The following is a 15,553-nucleotide window of genomic DNA, read 5'->3' as shown; positions in this document are numbered from 1 at the left end:
GTTAAGAACATTTTTATTAATTAAGGAAAAGAACATAAACTATGTTTATTTTGTATTTAGAGCACCTGTGCTCAGGACCAATAATTATCAGAAGATACCTTGATCTAAGCTTCTAGAAGATAACTTACACAGTCTCTAAACTTGTTCGTATTGTGTCGCTGATTTAACTTTTTTGTTCTTACTTGCATTATGCCTGCAATGCAATTAGTCGCAATTGTGGTAAAAACATTACTGGCACAGCCTTCTGGTGTTGGTAGGCATTTTTGTGAGCTATTTGTACCTAGTGGCAACAGTAGCTCTCACTAGGACTGTTTTTACAGAGGGTTAGCCATAACAAAGTCTTGTTGTCCAAAGGACAACCACCAAAACAGCGGGAATTGCATACATGTAATAATATTGTAACACCATATATTTTTCTTTTTTACTTGGCACTAGAATTACTTTGAATAATAAGTTTTATTACACTAACCACTACAATACTTTAATAATAATTATAGTCTTATTATCCCTAGAACTCTCTGCAACACATCCTGTTGCCACCATTAAACCAATGGTCTTTGAGCAGAGATCATAGACCACCCCAGACACAAGTTTATTTCAGAATGATTCATTTAGCTTCAAGTGAGGGACAATTCTGAATGTTCCTGTCCATAAAATAATATAGGCTGTATTGAAGGTGCAAATGGCTGCAACCACAGAATACCTGAGAAAGTTAAGTCACAATTTCCTGCTAACTTGGGATACATAGAGGTTAATCAGGGGAACTGAAAGTTATGAAAAAACCATTTTGTGATTCATATGACACTGTGAACATGGAAGAGAATGAATGCATTGACAAATCAAAACACCTTGTTTAGGGAAGAGACATCGGGGGCATCATATAGGAAAGAAACCAGATGATTGTTTTAACTGTTAGGGTTACATAATTGGTACCACTCTGTGTGGTGTCTGGTAACTTTCCTATCACGTGTGAAATATCCCTTGGAAAGTGAAAATGGGACTTTTTAGGGTTCCTCTCAAAACTCACTGACAGTTATTGCACCTGTCACTTTTACACTGGAGTCTCCGCTCCCCCTGCCAGACAAAATAGTACACAACAGCACAAGCATGACATAACAACCATTTATATATGGGCCTCATTCTTGGTCCCACAAAATAATAACCTCTTACTTACCAAGTGCAAGGGCCGTACTGGGCACTTTTGGTCTGAGGTCGTGACAGTACAGACCAAGCACAGCAAGGTCTATACAATAATGCCCAAGGGCCAATATTGTCCAGTAAGCTCGAGCAAGCTACATGGGTTAGTGAGTAGTTTATAACACGCATATGGCACTAAATTCTGAATTTTTCCACTTTTCAAAAACAAAAATACATGTACACAGCCTGCAACAATTTGTTCCCTATGGCAAAATCCATACTGAGAATGAACCAATCAGAATGCTTGAAATAACCTCACGACTACCATGCCATATAATTAAGTGTGTTACAGAAAACATTTCTAGATTTCGGATTAAAATAGATTCAATTAAAATAAAAAAAGTTTATTTAGTAGCACAAGGAACTGCAGGCAAAATAAACTAAAGGGGTGATACGGAAATATATTGCTTACAATGTGTATAGCCACTGAATAACCTCTAAATAATACTGACTATGTATATCAGCTGGAGTATCAGTAAATCGACTTGCGCAGATTGTTGTCCAGATAGGCAGGGTATTCTGTGGATTTGAGTGGGCAATCATTGCTTATCGTGTAACATCCTTCTTTTTCAGCGCTGTAATATTGCCCTTCCTATTGCGTCGAACTTTCGTGATGCAAGCTTTGAACAGTAGAACTAAGAGTTTCCAAGTTCTTCATTAATTTCTCCAGATTTCCTCCGCTCCTTGTTTCTTCCTCCTCCCCAAATCCCTCAGTCATGTTGTCAAGTTCAAAATGCAATTGTGCCAAACGTTCTTGAAGCTCACGAACTTTATCCATCTTTTCAATAGTGCAGTCCTTTCCAAACGCGTGAAGCTTTCCGTGATTGAAGTCGTGCATGAGAACTAACAATCCTTTCTCCATTTGTTTCACGTCTGTTCTGTCAGTCAGAAAAGAATGTTCTTGAATTTTCGGAGTAGCTTTCACCGGCGATCTCTCAGTTTCCTTTGCGTCCCTCGATCTGCTCTTACTGCTACCTTGACTTTCCATATTCTTGGCCATTTTCTTCCTACAAAAATGCTGTATAGTCGTTATTGTTTCAATCGTTTGTGTTCAACAAGCTTAACTATCAATACGGCCGCCATTTTGAAAATTCCCATAGTGCTCTTTGCTCGCAGTCGCATCGATGCTCTAATGCGCATGCACACCAACTTTCCTTCTCTTCCACCGCAATTAATCATCGTCCAGCGATGAAGTAAGTTTCGTTAAAATCCTTTTCCATCCAGACTCAATTCTCTATAGACGAATGTTTACGAACAATAAACTACTAGTTCGACCCCTTAAGTTTCAATCAGCGGGGCTTTATAAACACTAGGACTTAAAATTGTACTGAAATTTTGCTTGTTGTAGAAGTGCCTCAGCAAGGTGATTTCAGTCGTAGAGCTCTACCTCTGTTGGGAAAATGAATTCTTTCGTACAAGCCTTCGTTATAATAAATTAATTTATCATAGGCACAATTCATGTGGCAAACCTTCGTTATGTACTAAATCCTAAACGTGCTATTTTTTTAAGGCTCGAGTTGTGTAACTACAGTGGGTACAAAATCTATCCCGGCCATGGTAAGAGGTACTGTCGGCTGGATGGAAAGGTATGTTTTGTTTGTTGCATCTTCCGTAGAGTCACATATTGAAAGCTATTTTTTCAAAAACGTGTAATTTGGATTCAGTCACAGTACCTTTCCAAGACAAACTGAAATTTAAAATGTACTCTGGTTCTATTTGGTTATTGGTTATTTTTGATTTGGTATCCGTTCACTTCGTTCCATGGTCACTTCGTTCCATCCGTTAGTCACTTCTTTCCATCAAAGAGTCACTTCGTTGCAAGGGGAAATCTTACAAATCTTGCAAATCTTACAAAGCTACTAGACACCTAAAGCGGATAGAATGTCGATTCGATACAAACTTCTAGTTTACTTACAAAAGTAAACTAGAAGAAATATCCCAATGAAAGTGTTTTGATCTTCGCATCAGACCAGAAAGATCCCCAGGACTTTGAATTTGAAATTGCAGCAGACCATATCCCATCAGAGTTCCTGCGCGCTGACATCAGAGTGCGGAGTCGGAGACACCTAGTTTTCGCCACCGATCAGCAGTTCGAGTTCCTTGCCTGTTCAAAGTCTTGGTTCGTCGATGCCACATTTATTAGCTGTGCTGCGGAGTAACTCGTTCGTAAACGAAGATTCAGAACAGACCAAGCATTCATTAACTTAGAATTTTCGGAAAAATCTATTGAGAATAAAAGTTTAATTGCTTAGTTTGCCTCTGGTATGTGATCAATTGGGTTAGGCAATCAAATGCAATTGAATGTATGCTAATGAAACCCTTATTCAATATAACAAAATTGGGCTCTTGAAGTTTGATTGGGTTCAATTACCAAATGTTCAATTGACTAAGCCAGGCATTAAACTGGTTTCAATGGGTCTCTGTGTTGTGTGTGGTCTTGAAACATGACAGCATGAGTACCCAGATGAGAAGCAGGGCGTAGAATTATCCTCTCTTATGGCTGGTGGCTGCTCATGCTCTGATTGGCTAATTCCAGGAATTATTCTTCTGTAATGCTCACAGGCTGATTAAGGGCCTGCTAAAACAAAGCAAAAAGCCACATAATAATTAACCTATTAACCTCTAATGTTCTGTCGTTACAGGAAAATCTCAAACCTTAGCCTTGCTGTATTGACCTCGCTATTGCTCGGTCAGTACAGCAAGGTCTCGGCTTGAGATTTTCCTGTAAAGACTTCGCTCTTGGTCAATGAGTAGTTAATCTTAGCAACTAGGATAAGATATCGGATATTGAAATGTAGATCAGAGCTTATTGATATTTCTACATTCTTTTTCTCTCTTTTCAAACAAAATCAAACTGATGGAATTTGATGGTTTGACTGAATATGATGTCGTACTCATCAAGAAATAGAGTTTGATTGTATCTGACTGCCGAACCAATCAACTGAGTTTGACTTATATTTTATTTGGCTTGGTTCAATTGATCAAGTCAGGAATACATGTATGTACTGTATATTTAGAAGGATGTTATTAAATATTTGAATTTCAGTTTTGTGAAATTTGAAGGTTATAACTTACATACTAAAGAATGTTCTCCTGAATCTTTAGGTCTTTAACTTCCTCAACAAGAAATGTGAGAGGGCCTTGCTAATGCACCGCAATCCCCGCAAGATAACATGGACAGTCCTGTATCGCCGAAAGCACAAAAAGGGTACCACTGAGGAAGTGACCAAAAAAAGAACAAGGCGTAACATTAAGTTCCAGCGTTCAGTTCAGGGTGCCACTCTAGAGAACATCCTGGCCAAACGAAACCAGAAACCTGAAGTAAGAAAAGCCCAGCGGGAACAAGCTATTAGGTTGGTGTGATGCTTGATCTAGAAATCTGTATCTCCCTTTATTGCCAGAAAGCAGGTCAAGGCAATCTCACTTTAAAACATTTCACAGGTTTGGAATGCATGTATTGAATATGACGTACAGTGTGTACTGTATACTTGTACATATATTTCACACCCAAGAAATTACAAGACCTGTTTTCTTTGTTGATTTTGTATTGGGAAATTTCTTCTTTGCCAATATGAGCTAGTCTCAAGGTTCCTTTCCTTCACATGGATAAGTGATGTTTGCAAATCACCCTTTGGCCTTGCTAATTTTTTTCTAGTAACCTGCTGTTCACATTTTTAATTTTACGTAAATTATGGTAACGAGATAAATTGGGCTGACAGGCACAGTTCAAGACCTCCAGGCTTTCTTTTTGAATTTTTATCTTCTAACCTGTTAAGCTATATTCTCATCCCTGAAGGGCACTTGTGATAAGTAAAAACTGTCATTAATTTAAAAAAAAAAAAAAGAATGTTTGAGTAACAGTACAGTACAGTTTGTAGGCTGCACTATGCGACATTGTTGTCCAGTCGTTTTCAGTGATGATTTTATTTATACCTACATTGTTTGAGGTGCTCATGGAGTATCCCTGATTGGAACTTATTTCTGAGCAAAATGTTCTGGACCAGTGCATAAATAATAATAAAAAATAGAGTGAATGTCTGTAATACTGTACGAGTTTGTATGTCAACAGTATTTTTTGTCCTGTTTTTCCACAGGGCTGCAAAAGAAAAGGCAAGGGCCAAAGAGCAACAGAAGAAAGTAGTCAAGGTAAAACTCCCTAATGCACACACTATTATTGCTTAACTTTAAGTAGAAAGATAAAGTCAGTGATGTATCAGAGACCCTTCCATGTATCTTAGCTGGTGGGCAAACACAGTAAAAATTCCATTAAACGTAAAGGAAAAGGTAGAGGGTTGATGCCCAAAAACGGAAGGATTATTAATGTTTTGAAATTTTTTATGAGTTTTGCATGCTGTGGGTAATTATATAACATATATGTAGTATGTTTTAGGGATCAGTGTTTTTTGTTTTGTCCAAGTAATATACCAAGTTGTCCTTCAATATCTGAGCTGACATAGGTGCATGCTAAAGAGTCAGTAAAACATTGATAAGAAATTTAACAATTATATATCACTGTGCATTTGTTGTGTTTATGCTAACCTAAACATTGTTTATACTTAAAGGCACAGCAGCAGCAACCTGTCCGCCAAAAGCAGAAGGCAGCCAAACCTGTGCAGACAAAGGCTCCTCGCGTTGGAGGAAAGCGCTAAATTTAAATTTAAATTTAAATTCATCTGTACTTTATAGCTTCCAACATCTAATAAAGCCTTTGATAAATGAACATGTTGTTTTCTGCTTGTTTGAATTATTTTGAAACAGTTTAGTTTTTTTTAAAGCTCCCAGGCATTTTTCTAATAATTAATTGCAGTGGTTTAACATCTCTTACAATCAGGACAAAGTGCTGCCCTCATTTTAACATACATCCCCCATTCCCTTTAGGAATCATTCAGAGCAATAGATATAACCAGTATTAGCCTAAATCAGCACCCAACTAGCAAATTATGCAAAGAAAGGAACATGGTGAATATAGTACAATCATGTACATGTAGACTGATTTGCCCTCAGAACAAATAAACTGGAAAGTACAGTTGAACCTCACATAAGCGACCACCCAAAATGTCAGGCCTATATATATGTTGTCACAAACGAGAGCTTAGACCATAATTATAGGGTCAAAATTTGCCTCAGTAGCATAATTATGGTAGTTTTAAGACATTTTAAGGGTGTCTCTTTTAAGACAGAGAGAACAGTGTATGCGCATTTTTTCTCTAAATTTTTAAAATGTATTTTCATGTGAAAAGTCAATTTTGTGAAAAAAATCTGGTATTTGCAAGGAATGCAATCATATGACAACACCTTATTATCCAATTTTCACTCCATTATCTGTCAAGCGGTTGCTTATGGGAGGTTAAATACAAAAGAAAATTTTGCTATATAGCTCTATGTAAGTGGCCGTGGTCACTTAAGAGATGGGGTCGCTTACAAGAGGTTCCAAATAATTAATAGTGATTTGACTAGGAAACTTTTGGTATTTTGGAAAACTGGTCGCTGAGGAAGGTGGTCGCAACCAGAGGTTCAACTGTGTAAGAATCTTAACTTAACTGGTAGTGGCTGCCCTGAGCACAATGTCTTTACAATAATGAGTGTTTAAGTCATCATGCCTTGGGATGCCAGCCATTCTTTTAGAGATTTCTTTGTTTGAAACTTTGGGAAGGGGACAAAAAGCTGCATGCATTGTAGACTCAGTGTGTATGTGTACATTTAAAGAAACTAATATAACCTTCAACATCCCTTGTAAACAAACAGCAGCATCTTTGCTGGGAGCCAGTAATAAACTAGTGAGACGTTATTTTGTGGTATTGCAAAATGATTACCCTCTCATTCAACTAGGGTTTTTTTACATACCATGTCATGATTGTAGCAACTGAGCAAAAGTCAGTATCTTTATTGCAGAACACAATCCAAAGCTTACTGCGGAACTATTGTATTGATTATTTTCTTTTGTAATCCATAAAAATATTTTTGCTTGCGCACGCCTGGTCTAAATGCATCACAACTGAATATTCCAAAGCTAAAACTGGGAAATGTCCAAGTGATATTCCCAGGCTTTCAAAACCGCATGTGTTGCGCAAAACATTTGAAGGATAATAAACACAAAAGCCTCCATTTGGAGGGAAAATATGCTCTCATGTTTGTCCTTAGACATTATCTGTTCCTTGAAGCTCACAGTTTTTGTTCAGCTACACTATTGGAAAACTGTTCGCTTCTTGGAACAGCTATTGTCCGCGGAAAAATATTCCAGCACATTTCCATGCCAAATGGAGGCTATATTTTATATACCATAAAATTCCGAAAATAAGCCCCTCCGTATAGAAGCCCCCCAAATCTGAAATGCAATAATACCCCCCATATTAAGCCCCTCTGAATACAACCCCTGGGGGGATTGTATTTGGAAATTATCCTCAATTATACAAAGCAAAGCAAACTACACATAATCACCATTATCAGGAAGCCTTTTTTAGTCATAAAAGAATGATTCCATGCACTAAAACAATGTGGTCAACAAGTGTTAAGGTTACCATTTTTTCCGTTTTTTCCATTTTAATGAAGTTTAGTGCCGTTGTGTTTGAACTTGGCATTTTCATTGACAAATTTCTTGCCAAAACCTTAATATTGCCAGTTGCACATTCAAAAATGTTGACACAAATTTCCCTCCAATTATAAGCCCAGCCAATTTTGAAATGCAAATTTCCCTCCTATAATAAGCCCCTCCGAATATAAGCCCCTTCCAAAAAATAAGCCACTCAAAAAGGTCCTTTGAAAACAATAAGCCCTGGGTCTTATTTTCAGAATTTTACGGTATGGCCTATATTGGGACATCCCACCCAACAAGGTAATAAGTTAGGCCTTGCTGCCCTGTAGAGAGCACGAGTTTACTGTGAGACTGTCCAAACCACGGTAGAGTTGCACAAATTCTGCCCTCAAACGTGGTTTAAACATTATTCAACCAGCTGAAATAGATGTTTACCAGTCTTCAGAAGCCCATCAGTCAAATGAAAATTTTCAGCCCATTGTACCTTACTTGTAGTAGACTAAGCATAGCCCCTCTTTTGCTTATTCCATTGCGCCTGACGCAAAGGAAACCCTTAGAAGAAAAAATGGCCGGGCTACAGTAAGCGAAAGAGGGCCTACTCATAGTCTATAGTTGTAGTTAAGAGCTGCTGGTAGCCTCTTACTCCACGAAACCATGTGTCCAGTATACAGGGTCCCACTCAGGGTAGCTACCCAAAGGTACATGTAGATACAGTGGAACCCCATTAATAAGGTTACCAACGGGCCAGAAAATTTGGCTGTTTTAATCGGGTAGAGTCAAATTTTGTGACCGGTCTATCCTAAGTGGCATATCACAATTGCACTTCCAAACAACTCTTCTTCAGTAAGTATAATTTTGAAATGCAGAGATAATGTTAAAAATGTTGAAACTTCAATCAGTACATACATTATAACCATGGAAAGATGAACAAATCTGGTTTGAGTGGCCATATTAACGTGGTAGAATTGTAAAGGATTATACTGATTGGGATTTCAGAAATATGTGGCTGTTGGTCATGTTATTGGGGTGGTTGCATTTACACCTAGCTTTCTTACAAGAAAATGTTTGGGCATTTCACTGAGGCAAAAAAAGACTGGCCATAATAATTATGGGGGTCAATGAGTATTTGGTTTGATGCACCTCTTTAGAAATTCCAGTACAGCTTTGTACTTTCCTTCAATGGGTTTGGCCATCCCTTAGCATCCAGGTTTGATCCACCCATGTGGGTGGACATCCAGTGAGCATATGGATCAGATAAAAATTCTTTCTATTCAGGTTGATACTTCAAAAACGGTTTATTTTTTCTATTTTAAATTATAATTACATTGGCAAACTCTATTAATTAAAGCTAAGAGGCATGTAAAACTCAATGTCTTTGTGGATCCAGTAACTTGTTTCATCCAAGTTAATCCTAGTTGAACATTAACTTATCAATTTCTACTTTTACTCCTTTTACCCACTGTCCTCAAAACATATGTATATTATTTTAACTATTAAGCCTTATAATCCGTCGAATATTTTCACTTGAGCGTGATTGGTCTAAACACGTCATGGGACTGAATATTCCCCAGCTCAAACTGGGGAATATCCGAGAATATTCCCCAATTTTCAACACTGTGTGCATTGCGAAAAAGATTTGAAGAATAGTAAATGCAATAGCCTCCATTTAGGGCGAAAATATGCTCGGATATTTGTCCTTGGACATTATCTGTTCCTCGAAGCTCACAGTTTTCCTCGAGCTACGCTCTTAGAAAACTGTTCGCTTCTCGGAACAGATAATGTCCGCAGAAAATATCCTTTGGCTAGCATATTTTTGCGCCAAATGGAGGCTATTGTTTGTATAAATAGTGATAACACTGTTGAGATTAATGTGGAAAACTTCTCCCTGCTGACTACTGTTTTCAGGACAGTGTTGAACAAATACGGACACACAGCCCTATATTACGGCCAGTTCACTTTGTCCCAGAGAAACCATATAATCTCTGCCTGTATCATAGGGACACTCAGCTATGCCTATTTGGCATCTGTATAAACAGGTTAGACTGTATAACTATTTTTTATATTTTTTGTTGCCCAAGAATAAAAGTCTGACAGTTTTTTTTTTTCATAGTCTGAGAAACTGAGTTTCTCCAACCTTCTCTAAGCCTTGAATCATGACAGAATAATCAGCATGCAAGAACAGCCCAGGATGTTTCCCACAACTCCGCTTCTTTCTAATATTTGTACTGTACTGGGGAGAAAAGAAAGACAACTTCTCAGCACAAATCATCAATTGCTCATTGCTAAAATGACCAGCACTGCTTGTTTAAGAAATTTAAGCCCATTGAATTTTCCTCAGTAGTAAGATTTCTCCCTAACTGCCTCGGTCACAAAAGCTTATGAATTCAAGCAAGATAATTAGGTAATTAACAATTAAGACCCCAAACAGATGAATTCATTGACTTGAAGGACTGTTCACAATATTATTACTGATCTCAAATTTGACTTGCTTTACTTTTGTGACATGATCCACTGTCAGTTTTAGTGTTCTCCTTTTTTGATCAGCACCGTGAACTAAGGCATACACATACATCTGCCATAAATCCTCAGTGTAACTTTAAGATTATAATCATAATGTGTTCAATTCAAACAAGATTTTTTCCATTTACAATAACTAATTAACAGTTTCAGCCAATTCAGACATCTGCCTTTCAACAACTGCTTCACGATGAACCACGTCTGGGTAAAATCTTGTGAAGCATTTTTGGCAGTGACCATGCCTGTCTGCTGCGGCAACATTGGCACAACCAGTTACTCTGCACTGTTCTGGTGATGTGGTGCGGGATGCAACAGACGATGATGAAACTTCAGCTGGGAAATCTACCAAAAGATTGAGAATAAAAATTCAGTTAACACATGCAGGAAGAGTATAAATTGTTCACGATGACAAAAAATTAGGAGAACTTCACCTCTTAGTTCTTCATGCACCTCCTTATCATACCACCTGTAAGTTGATTCATTTCTTTCATGTTTAAGCTAAATGTACATGTAGTACAGAGCTCAATGAACATTACCTGGAATTGAATGAGGGTACGACTGAGGTATTGTGCTTTCCAAAAAGCACCTGGAGCAGTAGCCATTCATCTCGGGTGTTCCAAACAGGGTGCAGTTGGTCCCACAGCATTTCTGACCATGTAAGGCACCATTTCCCAAACTCGAGTTCTGACCACTTGTGCCAGACTCATATGACGGACTTTGAATCTGGGAGACTTGCACAGGACCTTGTAGTCCATAAGATCTGTTGCCGAACTGATGATTCTCTACAGTATTGTGAGTATTGTGGAGGTCCCACGTGTGGTTTGAAGCCTGTTGTTGCTCATTAGCTCCAGTAGCTGCTGATGCACCTTGCTGTTGGTTGCCCTTCTTGTGATAGCAATCATCGCAAAGGCCATTTTTCTCTGGGCTGCCAAACTGCATACATCCTTTAGAAGGACATGGTAGCAGTGTTGCCTTTTTCTTGGCTGCTGTTGCCTCGGTCTGTTGAATATTGCTACCAGAGCTGGTCTCAGCAATATTTCTTTGTTCCACCTTTGAAAAGAAATCAACCAAAAAAACATGCAATTGAGATCACAGCAGGGACTTCTGGCTTACAATATCTGGTAAGAATGGATTTACCCATGTGCAACTCTGGGCTATAAGGACCTTCAGGTAAAGTATGCTGAACATCAAGTTTGACTCAGAATGTATACTTGGCAATCAAAATTTTTTCAATCTGTTCACAATGGACTGAAAAGTTGTATTCATACTCCATCTTGTACTGTTTGTACTTTAATCTGAAGGTCCCTAGTATATAATGTGAAAGACACTTTTAATTAAGAAACTGCAGTATATACTTGCAACGTGGATGCCTCTCCATCGACAAGTTGTGTAAAATGTGATTGAGTCAGCAGGGGAAGAAAAACTTTGATTGACTTTGGCTACATACAACTCAGATCTACTGTTGCAGTAGATCTCTACATGTACATGTACATGTAGCAGAGTGATATCTCATTATAACTATGCTTCTATCTAGACCATACAAATTCACATCAGATGAGTGCATACCTGGTTTCTTGTGACTGATCTAGATGCTACGGGTCTTTGTTGTCTGGATGGCTGGGAAACTGTTTGTCTGTTAAGTTCCAGCTGATAAGCTGCAGCATAGCACTGCTCACACAAACCACCTTCCTGCACTGCTGGTTTTCCACAGCCCACGACACACTTGCCAGAGTTAGCTCCAGAAGGTGGTAATTGAGCTGTGGTCACTTGACATGGAAGGCCCATCTCAGAAGTGGTATACATTTGTGACATGGCACTTGAGTAAGCTAGTGTGTTTTGCCTTGGTGGCATACTTGATACTGTGGTAGCTGCATCAAACGGTCTCGTTGGCTGTTGCAAACTAACTGTAGGATTGACTTGCAAGGAGCCAGTGCTCAGACTTTCACATCTCTGACATAAGCCTCTTCCATTCTTTCTTCTTGGATTGCGACACATTGGGTTGGAACAGTAATTATTATTATAGCCAATAGCACTTGTAAGTGCTGATGTGAGTTGATGACTAGGAGCAGCAGAAGCTGTTGCTGTCGAAGAAGCTGTTGTTGTCACGGAGCTCTGAGGAGGTGGAGGTACTGGAAAACTTGCCATGCCTGCTGTGGTCACTGAAGCATTTCTTGTCTGTGAAGATGGAGCAGTGTTCCTTGCATGACATTCTGCACATAGGTCAGACAAATGAAAGATTCCCTCATTGCAGCAACCAGGAGAAGCACATAGGACACCTTTGTTCCTCCCACCTGTAGGTAACTGTTTCTTTCTCATGACATCCACTGGTGGTGATGGCTGATGTGGTCTAGTCTGCGTCGCACCTCCAACAGATCTTCCTTGAGTACGTATAAAGGAATGTATACAACGAGTGTAGCACTGAACGCACATACCATACAATGCAGGGACACCAGGAGATAGGCATCCTTGAATCTGGCATTGGTCTGGTGGTGTCAATGCTGTGGGACTGCTTGGTGGTAATCCAGTAGGGGACAGCACTCCCAAAGTGTTTTCCATATTAAGACAGAAGGTTCTGTAGCACCTGGAACACAAGTTATGATGTTCAGGCAAGCCAAAGAACTCACAGCCATTCACACTGTTTGAACAATGCTTTGCTGAGGCCAGACTCATGTGATTCATGCTTGCTGCCATTTCTTCGGCACTTCTCTCAGCTTCAGAGCACCTCTCACAAAGACCACCTCCATTAGGAATAGCTCCATACTTACATCCTGTGGTACGACATTTAACAGACCTCGCTGTAGGGAGGGTCATGGAAGGTGCCACGCTCGTAGTAGGTGCTGCCTGTGTTGTTACGATGTGTTGCCATGCACTGGTATTTGGTGCTTGTTGTGCTGTTACTGCAACAGGTTGCGGGGAGGTAATTGGCTGTCCTGTAGGAACATGTTGCCTTGGTTCAGAAGCAGGTCCCAAGGTCCTTAGAAACTCATTTAGGCATTTAGAGCAGCGGTTACCAGTTTCTGTGGATCCAAAGAAACTGCAGCCCTGAGTTTGACATTCCACAATCTGTAGAGCTGGCTGTTTGGTACCTGGTTGCAATTGAACATGAAGTTGACTGTGTCTTGATACTCGCTGGTGTTCCTCCCTAGCCTTCCTGAAGTACCCATCAATGAGCTCTTTCATGCAGCGTGGTTGCTCTGAAAAGTGCAGTTTTGCAACAAGAACTGTTTGCCTGGTTTCTCCTTGATTGCTTGAAAAGGGTACCTTTGCACAATCTAAGTACTGGCGGACACGGTCACTTGCTAATGGTGCTTCATGATCGTAAAGGAAATGAACAGGTAATGGAGTTCCATCATATTTTACTAATGGCACAGCATGAATGCAATTACTTGAGCTGCTTGCTGTTGGATTGTTTTCAATGCCTAGATCCATTTTACCATCTTGAATACTGATAACTGCTGTGAAATGTCCACCTGCATAGCCAATTACCAACGGACTTTTCACACAGTCAACAGAGTCCCAGAGCAGAGGTAAATAGATACCTCCAAAGTTTATTGGAGAGTACGAATCGCCATAAGGTCCCCTCAGGGTGTCATCTGACACCACAATGATGGAACGACGCAGAATATTAGCAAGGACAAAGATGTGAATTTCTGCAAGGCTTCCAAACTGAGCACCATTTGGGCCACATGGGAACTCAGTCTGAGAAATGAGCCTGATAACCTCCTCCCATTCATGATTCCACTGTTCCTCTGTTCTGTCGTATCCACCAATCTGATTTAGTATCTGCTGTTCTTCTTCAGCTTTCCAACGGCCATAGTAAAATCCTAAAAAAAAGAACAAGGTATCGACTTTAAATGACTTTTTTACAATAAGTTGGCAAATTATTTTCTTTAGCCCTCACCAAATCAGGCAAGTGAGAATGAGAAGTTATTTGCCCAGCACTTTTTACGAGCCCTGTATTTCACGTATAACTAAGAGGTTCTTAATTACAATGGCATGCAGTGTTGACACAGGATAATTTTCTCAACATAAATCACTTTTGGTTTGAGTTAAGAGTTAATTTTGGTACAAGAGAAGGAAGCCTTTAGTGCATGACTTGAATTTCCAATTTTTCAGTATCCAGTCAACCATAGCCACTTTGTACATAGTTCCCATAGGAACTTCACTCAACAATAATATTTTGTTTTGTATGCTGAACAAAGCAGCACTTTTTTTTACTTCCTTATGAAATCTATGGCTGAAACTAAAACAAAAATGTTCATAATTATTTATATCTCAATTACCAGCAAAGAAGGACATTGAAAGATTAAGATTATGAAATATCACTTAACATATATTTCAATCTTTCCTGCATAGTTACCCCTGGGGGAGGGGTAACTTTTACATTCTTATGTCAGGGGCAAAGCTGGGCAAAAGCGACCACCAACCCCCTCCTCTCCCATTCCCTTTTTATAGACCTTAACTTACTTGTACCTTCCACGTCCTCCAATAATGCTTCGTAGGCAGTTTTTCTCAGTGTTTGATATCTGTCGTTCACTGCCCACATGCCAATGGAAGCTGCATGCATAAGACAGTTTCCATCACCCAGAGTGTTCACCGTGACCATACGGCCCAAGGAGGAACACCAATTGAGTCTCCTCGCGGCTTCAAGTTCCCTGAGAATATAGCCGTCGACTAGAAAGCTGTACACGAATTTGCGGAACTCGATAGTGAAATCTTGAAACGACGTTAGCACGAACGAATACTTGGTCGACGAGTCGAGATAGCGGTGTTTCGTGACGTCCTCTGGCACCACGACATCTCTGCGTACGATTTCTCTCACGTCCAAAGCCGAGTCCAAATCGTTCAAGGATATGTTTCGTTCAAATAGATGACTGGCTGGCTGAAATGAAGCCATTGTTGTTGCTCGTAGATGGATCACAGATTGAGTCCGCTAACCAGAATCTTTTCTTCACAACCCTTTCACATTAAATGGATCCAGTCGATTCCAACATTAACGATTTCAAATTAAACATGAACGACAATCGGATCACGTATAAAAAAGCAGACCTAAAACAGGAAGTGAACTTGTGTCAATGTTAGGGAAATTATAGGCGACATCATCAACCGAAAAAACCCCAGTGCTGACCTTCTTACTCTCTTCAAAACTCATACTAAACTATCTTCAACAAAGGCTCACCTTTTACGCAGTAAAACTCCGCAAAGCGTTCTTCGTAAAACGAAACTAAAATAGCGACAACATTCTCCTTTCAAAGTTGGTTCCAGGGATTTTTCCCGCGGGGAATCCCCGACCCACCCTACTTGGTG

At 39.5% G+C, this 15,553-nt stretch overlaps 3 protein-coding genes across 4 annotated transcripts; 1 reads left to right on the top strand and 2 right to left on the bottom strand.

The window, feature by feature from the left end:
* Positions 1-28: 28 nt before the first annotated feature.
* LOC110053504 (coiled-coil domain-containing protein 28B-like) lies at positions 29-2,311 on the bottom strand. Its single transcript, XM_089282850.1, has one exon. The coding sequence runs from the start codon at positions 2,195-2,197 to the stop codon at positions 1,790-1,792; it is 408 nt and encodes a 135-aa protein (XP_089138976.1). The 5' UTR covers positions 2,198-2,311; the 3' UTR covers positions 29-1,789.
* LOC110053477 (large ribosomal subunit protein eL24-like) lies at positions 2,292-5,917 on the top strand. Its single transcript, XM_020759709.2, has 5 exons — positions 2,292-2,390; positions 2,708-2,783; positions 4,303-4,550; positions 5,292-5,343; positions 5,760-5,917. The coding sequence occupies exons 1-5, from the start codon at positions 2,386-2,388 to the stop codon at positions 5,844-5,846; spliced, it is 468 nt and encodes a 155-aa protein (XP_020615368.2). The 5' UTR covers positions 2,292-2,385; the 3' UTR covers positions 5,847-5,917.
* A 3,088-nt stretch (positions 5,918-9,005) lies between these two features.
* Positions 9,006-15,521, bottom strand: LOC110053464 (uncharacterized). 2 transcript variants are annotated; one of them, XM_020759690.2, is made up of 5 exons: positions 15,426-15,521; positions 14,714-15,295; positions 11,813-14,070; positions 10,783-11,296; positions 9,006-10,588 (listed from the first exon to the last, which is right to left on the bottom strand). In XM_020759690.2, exons 2-5 carry the CDS (start codon positions 15,141-15,143, stop codon positions 10,383-10,385), a joined length of 3,408 nt encoding a protein of 1,135 aa, XP_020615349.2. In that variant the 5' UTR covers positions 15,144-15,295; positions 15,426-15,521; the 3' UTR covers positions 9,006-10,382. The 2 variants fall into 2 exon arrangements, with proteins under 2 accessions (XP_020615349.2, XP_020615350.2); XM_020759691.2 differs by having other exon boundaries at positions 14,720-15,295.
* Between the last annotated feature and the right edge of the window lie 32 nt (positions 15,522-15,553).

This window comes from Orbicella faveolata, unplaced genomic scaffold, assembly GCF_042242905.1.
Source record: "Orbicella faveolata isolate gen_17 unplaced genomic scaffold, um_ofav_v1 contig_12, whole genome shotgun sequence".
Taxonomy (NCBI): domain Eukaryota; kingdom Metazoa; phylum Cnidaria; class Anthozoa; order Scleractinia; family Merulinidae; genus Orbicella; species Orbicella faveolata.
Note: the sequence above shows the minus strand (reverse complement) of the source record. Positions and strands in the feature narration are given on the sequence as shown.